This window comes from Styela clava, chromosome 3, assembly GCF_964204865.1.
Source record: "Styela clava chromosome 3, kaStyClav1.hap1.2, whole genome shotgun sequence".
Taxonomy (NCBI): domain Eukaryota; kingdom Metazoa; phylum Chordata; class Ascidiacea; order Stolidobranchia; family Styelidae; genus Styela; species Styela clava.
The window spans coordinates 9610179-9622180 of record NC_135252.1 but is presented as its reverse complement, the minus strand read 5'-3'; the positions used below and the strand labels follow the sequence as shown (position 1 = coordinate 9622180).

Sequence of the window (12002 nt, the reverse complement as noted above, 5' to 3'; positions counted from 1 at the left end):
AAGTTACAATTTTGGGAAACTTATTTTATGGTTAAATGTGGTAAATGTAATGCGCAAACCTTTACTGTTATTTTTTGTGGACGCGTAACAGATGGCCATCAAGAAAAAGGACGAAATTATCAAATTTTGTGCTTTATTACGAATCGATAGCAATATTTTGTATATTTTTGTTCTTGTAACTTAGATTAATTGGTGTCACTGTATAAGTATTATTTTTGATTGGTCTCCCATCCTTTCAAAAAAGAGTGCAATCGATAGAAGGTTTGTGAAATGTTTATTTAATAATGTGAAATGTAATATATACATTCATGCTAAAAAATAACATGTTCTAAAATGAGCAGTAATGTCTGATATTTAGGTACGTCCATCAGAGGTTCGATTGAAACACCCTTTTGTGTGAAGCAAATTCATTCCGTTCAGGACAAGCATATTGCAATAGTATTCCGCACCAAGGTAATTTACAGCCGAGTCAAATTTAAATAGAAATGCTTTGGTCGAAGATTTCCATAAAAGATCCCTTTTGTCACCAAACATTTCTTGATTGCCCAAGCGTTTCTGCAATACAAAAGTAAAAAGTGATTGTCATGTGTTAAGCAAGATCCCAACACACATATAAGGTTTTAAATGCGGTGATTAACTACTTACTAACTGTTAACTACGACTCTTAAAACATGTCCATTGATGGAAAAACATACGAATCAAGTTTTATTCAGACCCTAATGCTCTGGTAAAGCTTGTCTGGGTAATGAATGCTATATAAATGATCAGTGCAGTATTTGAGGCACTGTGATTCAAACTGACAGCAAGACAACCTGTCGGGATCCAAATCGTATTTATCGGTTTCGATGGTATATTTAGAAAAAAAGGTAAAGATAGGAAAAACAGATCCACAGATAAGTATACTGCGATACATCACTGGTTTAATGTGATGTAGATATATAAAATAAGTTGCTAAATTCCTTACCCGAAGGTCTTCCAACATATTGTAAATCTTTGTAGCTTCGACTTCAGTGGGTTTGTTCATTACTAACCCATGAGCGGGGACCTTAGCTAAATTGCAATCTCTCCACTGATCTGGATGCTTTCTGTAGATACATCATAGAGTTATCAGTCGTTAGTTAGGCAGTGTCTGGTGCGGGGGTTCTAAACTTGGTTAAATTTATCCCCTGGAAGGGAATTTGACCTCAATCATGGGTAGACTTTGCAATCAAGAAAACACATGTTCATATGTGGCTGTTGACCACATAGAAGATTGCAAATTTCTCCTGTAGGCATGATATTTATTATGCCACCGATTCGGAGAAACCGTCTTGCCACTAGTGTCCTCTCCAATGTTTCGATATGGCACAATGTAATAGATAGCCTGCGAAGAGGGAGGGGGTCAATTTTACTTTAAAAATTTGCCCCGGAAATTTCGTTTTATTCTAGTTTTATCAGCAGCCTTATTTGGAGTGTGGAATGAGTATGGGTTTTGTAATATCATTTTGATATATTATTAGATATTACCAAACAATTGTAACGCCCACCTGGATCCATCTGGACAAAGAAGAATAAAGTTATTCTTATCTTCGTCGTCTGTAGCAGTGGTGTGTTTGACAAATGCAATATCTCCCATTCCGTCCTTCATGCACCTAAAATACACGAAAATTATTGACTAGGATGAACATTTTATTTAGAAGTCTGCCTTTGATCGGAATAATTATGTATATATAAACATCGTTGTTCAGCAAGTGTTCTCGAGAAATTCGCACAAAAACAGTTTCACAGCTACAACGAAATTGAACATTAATTAACTCGTCCATTATTCACAAATATACGAACCAAGCAGAACATTCTTATGCAATACCAGCAAGAATATAAAATGAGATTGAAACATATGTGTGTTTTAACGTTCATGAAATTTCATACGACTTTACGGGTATATATCAACAACAAAAGCCTGCCGTATGTATGCTACATGTTGCAATGCTACGTAAAAATAGTAAATCGCAATTTTTATTTGTGATTCCGAAACAAACGATATTCGAAGAAACGGTATAATGCTTACTGAAGAGCTCCTTTGTAGCCATAGTACAGTTCGTCGGAATCTCTTTCGCAAATATGGTCCCCTTTATTATTTCCAATACAAAGAGCACACCATTTTTGGTTGCCGGCATTCGGAATAATATTTTGATAAGAAGCAATATTAGCTCCCGGAGCACAGCTAACAGTAAATGGATCTAAAAAATAGGTTCAATTTGAAAACGTAAATTCAAAGTTTAAAATTGAAGACAATAAAAAGAAAATAACTAAAATTGTCAAATAAATACGGACAATTGAAGGTTGCATTTGCTTGTGAAAGGGCTCAATTGAAGGTCGAAGGGTACTTGGACTATTGGACACTATTGATAAGGAAAAGGGGCTGTCGCTACACATTTAGAGCATATGACTCGATATTTGAATTGCTGAATAGAAAATTTGTTTTTTTACGATGCTTGCTGTTCTATTTTGTTCAAAAGAAATTTTGCAACGATTTAGTTTGCTTTCTAGGATTGGCAAATCAGAACAAAGTAGTGCTAATTTTGAATTCGCTGTATATTAACATAGTAGTTTTCAGTGGAACTCTAAACTAACAAAACATTTTCAGTTCTTGCCAATTATGTTTGGTGGAAATAGTGGTTGAATCATGACCGACTTTATAGCATATGGCCATTTCAAGATCAAACCGCCATGGAAACTTTTTAGTTTTACCGTAAAGCTGCACTTGTCCCCTGGAGTTCATTACCCCTCTATTTCTAGCGATCCATCCTATTGGCGTGTTCCACCCGGACGTTTTTCCAACTCCAGTATGACATGATTTCATTCCTTCCAAAGCTAACATACTCACGTGAGACGGTAGGTCAGATTTAGCCACTGCAACTGCATAATAACTGGCATCTGCAATGGAAGTGTGGTAATTTTAAAATAAACCCTTTCCGCAGAGTACTTAGGAATTTAGTCTCTTGAGATAAGCACATTGAAGCCAACTGATTTTTTCCCCCAAAATAACTATTATCCAGTTTCTTTTTCGTGGTTAATGAGGGTAAGTTCATGAGCAATTCTTAGTTTCAAATCACTAATTTACAAGTGACATAATCTACCAGCTTTGAAGTGTTTTTTCGCAATAAATTAATTTATGAAACACATTTACGTATTCAAATCACACCATAGATTATTGTCGCGATATAATTTAGTGTTACTGAAATCGATCCGTATGTTTTAATCAACTAAACTGATGTTGTAGAATATGTGATATCTTAAATGTTGAACCATGATTGTGCTCGAATATAGTTAGCTCACGGTTCTTTCGTTTTTCTTTATGTTACGTTGTTCTCTCGCTACGCTCGGGTGCGAGTGCACTCTTGCCCACCGCAATTTTGTATTGTTTGTTACTTACGAAAAAAATATGCATCGGCGACGTGTTGTATAGTACCGGCCTTCCTAGCTTTTTATCGCTTTAAGGTACTACATCAAGATATAGTCTATGGATATTTTATGAGATATTCTAAACCAGTTTTTGCCACTTTTAGTTGCTCAAGTATTTCGATTATCTTATCAATTTTTTTTTTCAATTTTTGCAAAATTGGCAATATTCGAACCGTGAAAAGTTCGGAAAATCGTGGTTTGTCACCAACATATTTTAGTATTTATATTAGTTTTTTATATTCGAAGATAAATTCAAAGTTCTGAGACCTCCTGAGGCCGGAAAAATTCCGAACAATCTAATTACCTTTCGAAAATTCAAAATTCGAAGGATGTCACCACAACGCGATAAGTTTTTATTGTGGTCCTCTATTCAACGATAAAGTCATATTTTTCTTTCGGACTGCAAAAGTTCAAAGTAATTTCATTGTATTACCAAGTCTTTAAAAAAGTCAAAAAGTTCAAAAAATCGCAGGATGTCACCACACGTTTTTGATTGCGATAAGTAAAAAGAAATTAACAACTTTTTGTTACTATAAGTTGTGGTATTTTCCCCAATCAACAGCTAAATAATAATGCCTAGAAGCAGGAATGTTCGAAAGTATTTGTTTGAGGTGGGAAACACTATTTTGTTTTATACGAAAACACGTTAATATGAAATTTGGCAGTATTAGTTTAATATTTGACTAGCAGAACAGTGATCGACTAAGATATGCTTTTTGATAAGAACGCAGACATCACTAACTATACCACTGGGCCTCGTTTTATCCTAAAATATATGTATGAGTTCGTTAAGGACTGCTCAAATGACCATGTGAGTGCTCGGGACATCTTTCTAGTTATTTGGATTTATAAAATCCTTCAAAATTACGCATAAACACCAGAACTAAACTTTTTTCATGAGTTTCAATATATACGGTATATATATATTCTTACCTCCTTCTCCGTAATCTTCTGCAACAACGACTTTCAACCACCGGTGGTATCTGAAGATATCTCCACCATCCATGAACATCATGTCCGCTGTTCTATCCTGAACACAAAATGAGATAAAGGATACATGCTCTATTCAAATTAACTCAACATTTTGCAAAGGTCATTACGAGCCAATAGCGAGCTGTCGTAAAAATTTGCTTTGCTTCAATTGTATATTGTTCCCAAGAAATAAAATGAATTTATTCATTCATTTCTTCTTTTTATTAAACAAGATCAGCACGAGTATGACATAGTAAATTAACAAATTTGGGTGTTTTGCTCTCTATATGTGTAGAGTACATAAACCATTTATAACCATTTATTGTGTTAAATAAATTTTCCAAATACCGATCTATGACATAGCATTGAAAGTTACTAGCCTTAATTCTATTAGCACAGTTTTCAGTCCCGTCTTCTTCGTGACAATTTATATCAGGTTCATTTCTTTGTAGAATACTCTCGCATTTCAAAAATTCTTCACGAGAGGTACAACACCATGTCCAAACTTTTTGTGCATTTGTACTTGTTACTACCAGCGCTGAAATTGCAAACAAATAGCATCGAACGGATAACTTTTATATGGCTGTACAGCACATATAATTCATTTTTAAACTGCTGTATTACCATACAAGGGAAGTTAAAGCGGACGGAAATACACAAAAACTTCTGCTTGGAAATGTGGTAGAGGAGAATAAAATGAAAATCGCCCCTAGTGAAATCAACTTTATTTTGGCACAAGTATATTAAATAGTTTGGTCAAATTAAGTTTCTTTTGTCGAACACTTAGCAAAGTTAGGATAGTTTAGGTATCTACTCTCACTTTTCATAGCAGAAATGTTAATTTTTTTGTTACAATTTTCGAAGACTAGTAGTTTTGTATACCACTCTCCCAGTCTTTAAAAATCAACTAAAAAAAGGACCTACGCATTTTACCATCAACTGTCAAGCTGCCCGAAAAATAAAATGTAGATGTTGGAAAATAGGAAAAAAAATATGCTATGGTGACCATCGTAAAACTTCACAACTTTTTATTTCACTTTTGCCCAAGATGGGTTTCTATTAATTAAAATTTATTTGGGCGCTTTAAAAACAACCAAGTTTCCTAATTTCAAGGTGAAATCAGGCGTAAAACAATAAACTAATCATATGCATACCTGCAAACAGCAAAGCAAATGCAATGTGCTTCATGACGAAATTGATGCTGGAACAAAATGACAAAACAGAATCTGCCAACGACACAACTCGTTCAGCGAAATTTATACAAAACCATCGGAAGCAATCATAATGCAAAAATTGCAAAATCTTGCTTTCGGAATTTAAGTCCAGCAAAATTCAACTAATCTGCAGTTTCTATCAGAAAATATGCGCAAGGAGTTTCATAAAACTCTCAATTACTTTTGAATGCTAAGAAACTTGCTACTTGTGAAAATTCATTTATACTGTTCCTGCCGAATTCGGCGGTAAAACTGGTGTTAAATGCACAAAATATATGTGCAATTTATTTTTTTGTCTAAAATTTAGGTATCTGAAAGATACATGATTAAGTATGAGTTTACCCTGCTATTTTCCACTCCGTTTATGGGGTTCAAATTGGCTTGTTGAACAAAATGAACAATTCAAGATAATTCTTACGTGCAGACAGGGGGAATTGAAAGTCTGGTATTTATTTTTGCAAATTGCTCTTTTCGTAAACAAATTCAGGAAGCATTCATCCCTTCAATAAGCCCCGTGTTATGAATTTTTGCAGTGAAACAAAATATTTGCATAGAAAAAAATGAATTTATGCTCACGCTTTTTCGATCGTGTATCGGTTATGATAAATTATACAAGGATATTATTATGTCGACCCCACGAAACCCATATAAACTGCTACACTCGCAGGCATGCCCAACCTTCTTCGTCTCGTCTCGCCACTTTCACGTGACAAAATTCTTTGCGGGCCGCAAACGTTTGTACCGAACATTAACATAAGCTAAGTCCTGATTTCGCTGTAGGTAATTCACATAAGACATAAAAGCCAAATTTATTAACATAAAATCAATCAATTCAATAATTACTTTCTGGTTACTGAGTAGGGCAGGCAAATTATTCGAATATCAATTCGAATAATAGAAGAGCAGGTCACTATTCGAATATCTGGTAACACGGGGCGTGACCTTGACACTTGCGGTTTTTTGACGACCACACGAGAACACACACATCACGTCGAAATTGAGTGTTATATTCGAGAATTCTTTTTTTCTTTTTAAGTAGCTATGATACTGCCTCAATGTTAAAATGAGCATAATGTGCGCCAATGTCGCGGGAATATCAAGTTTAAGTGGGCAGTTTCGTGCAATTTAAAACACCAATACAAGTATTTAATGAAGTAACATTACAAAGGTTTCTGGACTAATAGCCTATATATACTGATTTGTAACAAATATGCCGTGCATTAAGTTTTCATTAAGTCATTTCATTAGAAATATTGACGGATAGACAGTGGCGATTTCCGAAATCTTATTTAACCCAAACATTAAATAAAAAAATACAAACATAAAGGACAACGATTCCCTGGACCAGTAAGTACCAAAGATATTGTTGACTTTTTATTTAACGTTAGGCAATAAAGACGATCGAAGCAGACACGTAAAAAACAATCAGATTGAAATTAATTTTCAAATTCAGGATCCAAATTCATTCCTATAATTGCACTCAGCGTTCGTCCTCAATGATCGCACAATATATTTCGAGTTCCTCGAACAGAACGCTCAGTTCGGCGAGAAATAAAAAACTGACGTCGATGTCCACCAGGGTGCAAGACTTGACACATACGTAATAATAAGAACCGGCATTTGAATGTAGATCGATGGCAGAAATAATCACATCAAAATCAGAAACACTTAAGCCTATATATTGATATATAACATAGAATAAAAATAAAAAATCTGCTCACAAATTCTATTTACATTGATTTATTTACAAACTTACTTACGGGCCGCAAATTACAGTCCAGCGGGTTGGGCAGCCTTGTGCTACAGTATACAAATATATTTTTTATTTGACAAATAATCTCACAGTGCGATAACATATTCGGGCAATATTCGAACTGTTGTAATTCGAAAAATGGATACAGAGTCCCAAATGTCACTTGAAGGGTCAAATCATCATAAGGATATTGTGCAGCAGTATAGACAGCTGGTTAGAATTCCGGTATCGACTGATGCAAATGAATTCAGAACGTTCCATTCCACGCTTTGAGAAGTTTATCAATCACGTGATCAGAATTTGAAAGGTGAACGCAAACACCTTTACGCATGCTAGACAATTGAATTCCAATCTGACAAAAAAACGAATTGATTGTTGTTATATTTATATATTTTTAATATAAGGCGTCTTTAATATAAGAAAGTCAGTCAGTTACGTGATTTTTTCAGCTTCGTAAATGCAATAATAGAATTGGTGGCATTTTAATTTTGTTCTGACAAAGTTGTGCGAATTCGTGCAAATTCGTGCAAATTCCCGCAAATTCAAAATACACGATTCCCACGATACTTGCTGAACTTTAGGTTTTCGGTTGATAAGGTATTAGAACTATACTTCACATGGCATTCAACATTGAAATACTCTCAATTACCAAAGTTTTGGCAAATTGGCAAATTTCAGGTTTCATATTTTTGCTAAAATTCTTGCAGAGCAATGTTGATAAATCTGCAAAATATTTTTGCAAAAAGGCATTTGCAACAATTTTATTATTGGTATGCACTTTCCGCGTACGTTGGCAAAAAATATCAAGAGCACGCCTGAACATATTAAAAAATTTCTGATCCCAGATAATTGAGAATGAAATCTTTATTGATTCACTGATAATATTACAAGCATGTTCACTTAGCCTCTGGCACGAACATTAAGACGTACCATGGCTGGCGTGATAGATTTTGAAAATTACAAATTTACCCCAAAATACGATTTGATTCGCTTTCCAATTTTTAAATAATTTGTTTGTTATCAGTAATAGAAGAATTAGTAACCACGCACGAAAAGACGAGAATTTCTTGAAAATAATTGCTTTTCAATGTAACAAATTCCTAGTTATAAAACTGTGTAATTGTAATGGTTATGGGGATTGAATAGAACGTCATATGTTATATTATTTACATTTACATTATGTCATAAATTGCACTTGCCGAGTTTTGTATTGGATTATGTTATAAAATTATCGATTTGGTTGAAATGGGTATATTGCAAGAGAAATAAAAATATAACTATTATAGTCATCCTTTGCAAACAATTCAGAATTCACACTGTTATATTGATCTGAAAAAAAAAATGCAAATACCTTCTCTCTGAGTATACCAGTAATCATCGCATCGTCTATTGATATATCAGTAGGGGTTTGAAAAGATGCTTCATAAGTTGCCAAGGCGACATCTACTGACATTAGAAAACATGGTCCAAGACAGTATGGAGGGTAGAATGGTCGATTGTATTTTTCGTATTCTATGGACCACTTGCCGTTTCGCTTCACCTAGCATAAACGAGAAGGCGTATGGAAATTCATATAAAAAATTGTAGTTGCAAAAATGAATTGACAAAAAAGGTAGAAGTAGAAAAAATACAAAATAGTGACATTTGCAGATTGCGTGCGTGCGTGCGTGCCTGTGGCTTCATAAACAATTTCTTAATCCACTAAATAAAGAAATTTATCATAAATTATAGTACCGTAGTATAGTATTTATCATGAATGCATAGTTGGCTACATACGGGACTCGACGACCACAGAAACCTTTTTGGATAATGTGAATCTGCCTCTGAGAGCAAACAAAACAGTATCCATTCTTAGATACGGGTGTCTCCAAAATGTCGTGTCCCACTTGTCCCTACCGGTAATTTGTTTAGTGCTGCTGCGTCTTTGGAATGCGGTTCCTATGGTTACCCTACTTGTCGGTGCTCGGAGTCGTATTCTTATATGTAACGGGTTTGGTTATGTTTTTTTGCCGTAAACTTTTATTAATGATACAATAAGTAAAGTAAATACGGATCCGAAGTAGAAAGTAAACAAGAAGAAAGGACCTGCAGTTCAATACACAATATCCAAGTTCCCTTAGTAATGATACAATGTTTGACTTTTTTCACTTCTGTATTAATTACTGTTTACTCATTGACTTAATTACGGGTGTATTTACTCGTTAACCAGTATTGTTTTTTCGCGCCTCCCTTTACCCTGAAATGCCATTATTACGTTTTTTTTTCTTTATATCGTTTATGTAAAGTGTATTTTCCGTACGATAAAAAAATAAATTACTGATTACTTAATCAACTTATAACAGAATTTGTTATGTTTTACGTTTGATTTTGAGACTTTTTTGTGCACGGATTTTGACAGTTGTACATGATTCAAAACTGGCAAATCTGCTTTGGCGAAGTTTGTAGCTAAGAAAAGAGGATTATACCTTAGCATATTTCACTGTGCGGAGTCCACATTGCAGAATTTGTGATGCTGGATGAGTGAGCTTTGAAAAATGCTGAGTTATCATCTCAGTAGTGTTCAGAAAAATATCATCGTCTGCGCTCATTACAAACTCAACTCCTCTAGCAAAATTCAAAACAAAATACATACATGACATTTCAATCATCAATTACTTGTTTAATCTTTTTGTGAAGTAGTGTCGATTCGAAGAAATGGAGGGTAAACAAATAAAGAAAGGTATTTGTCAACTGATAATGACTGCAAATATACATACGTTATACCGTAGAAATCGTTTTTTCTTTCTATCTCACCCTAATTCAATTAGTGTGAGTTTTCAGGAAAAAGATTGATTTATCGCAACCTAAGATTATATTTAGATTTAGTCTATAAAGTTAATGACATTGGTATGAAAATCATTTATAAAAATAGCACCTGCAGAATTCATAAAAAAATTTTAATCCTAGTAAAGATTTCTTGGTAACGTTTGTGTATGCATCGATAAAATTTCCCATCACAATATCATCGTATTCTTCTGCCTCATTTGTTAGAAGAGGGCTTTCTAAGGTTTGTGAATTATCCCGCATCTTTCCGAGCAAATATAAAATGCGAATCTGTAAATTAAGCAATATAATAGTGAACATATTCAGAATAATCTGCAAGCACGTATTAAAAATCGCCTCCACTCATTGTAGATAAAGTATCTGAATCACAATACAAGCAACGTTAGTAGAGATGATATGGCTCCTGATTATCTGAGGTCATTATCATAGGTGTCTCATTTCATGAGTATTATACAATATAACGCCGCCCTTTATTGTTTTATTTTATTTATTTTATTAATTTATTATTTACGAAGCATTGCTTTAAGGGTACATATTTGGTGCGATACAAGCATTCATATTAAATGCATGAGGTAACTGCAATAACTTAGTTTATGTGGGTTAACGTCATGCAAATTGATAAATCTTTACTCGTTTCACCTCATATTTATCCACGTTCTTGACGCTACCCCAGGTTTTACGAATTACTTTTCTTTGTTCGATATGCATCACTGCACTCTTTACCAAAATGAGAACCTGAGTATCTGCAATTTATATATAGAAAATGGTAGAGTTTTTCATTTTTTTAAATAAACTACTTCCATAAATCGAATTTGTATCAGATTGAGTTATCATCCTGAAAACTTGGTCATACTTCATGCCCTGAGATTTTATATATATATACCCATATACTCGATGAATTACGCTCCTATTAAAACGTCGTCATATCGTTGAAATCAGTAGTAATGTCGCGATAATAACTGAATCCGATAATGCTGCTGTAATCAGTGCTCTGTTCCCCAAAGTAACAAAAATAAAGTACGTAAAGTTCTACCATTATGCATGCGTTCTAGAACTAAACCTTATGCGAGACTTCAAAATCAGAAAACTACCTTTTTTCCATCTGTTGTGGATACATACCTGGGCGGCATTTTGTTGCTCTTGGAGTTAAAACAAAGTCAAGATCGTGGTTGACTTCTTGAAGAGAATTTATCCAAAATCGTGTTGGAATTCTTCGACGATTTGTATCGGGTTCTACAGAAAAGTTAAACTTGAGAACCTGATGCCATTCAATACGGTGTTGTGGCTCCAGTCTGAAGTATTCGACTGGTATTTCGCCAGCACTTGTCACCGATCCATACGCGGAAGTTTGCGTTCCCAATTTGTATAACTTGGATGGAACTAATTCTTCATATAGAGTCGTTAACCTAAAAATAGACAGATTGACGCTCGCAATCAACACTCATCATTTATGCGTGATAATCCTACTCTAAAAGACTTACCTAATGATACCCAAGCAAGTAAAACCTATTAATATCAGCAGTAAAATGCGTAACTTCTTCACTTCCATTTCATATTCATTTTATATAGTCCAGCACTACGCTGGATCATTGGTGGTCTAACGTTACCGGCAACATGAGTGCAAACGGCATCACTGTCACGTTCTATTGTAAGACTGCGTCGCCTCGGGGTGAAACAGTCTGACAAACATAGTATTTGTCGAATATAACTTTCAATGCTGTAATCAAAGGCTTACACGTGAATTCTCATAACGAAGTTGCGTAAAAAAATCTTATTGTGTACAATTGTATGCTTCA

General features: G+C 34.5%; 2 protein-coding genes across 2 annotated transcripts; both read right to left on the bottom strand.

Annotated features, from left to right (window-relative positions):
• Nucleotides 1–257: 257 nt before the first annotated feature.
• LOC120341921 (serotransferrin-1-like) lies at nt 258–4480 on the bottom strand. The gene is made up of 6 exons (XM_039410520.2): nt 4378–4480; nt 2731–2916; nt 2048–2219; nt 1527–1631; nt 965–1085; nt 258–555 (listed from the first exon to the last, which is right to left on the bottom strand). Exons 1-6 carry the CDS (start codon nt 4457–4459, stop codon nt 355–357), a joined length of 867 nt encoding a protein of 288 aa, XP_039266454.2. The 5' UTR covers nt 4460–4480; the 3' UTR covers nt 258–354.
• A 2511-nt stretch (nt 4481–6991) lies between these two features.
• On the bottom strand, nt 6992–11888 carry LOC120341922 (beta-1,3-galactosyltransferase 5-like). Its single transcript, XM_039410521.2, has 7 exons — nt 11688–11888; nt 11326–11612; nt 10846–10949; nt 10298–10476; nt 9849–9987; nt 8735–8923; nt 6992–7735 (listed from the first exon to the last, which is right to left on the bottom strand). Exons 1-7 carry the CDS (start codon nt 11753–11755, stop codon nt 7631–7633), a joined length of 1071 nt encoding a protein of 356 aa, XP_039266455.1. The 5' UTR covers nt 11756–11888; the 3' UTR covers nt 6992–7630.
• Between the last annotated feature and the right edge of the window lie 114 nt (nt 11889–12002).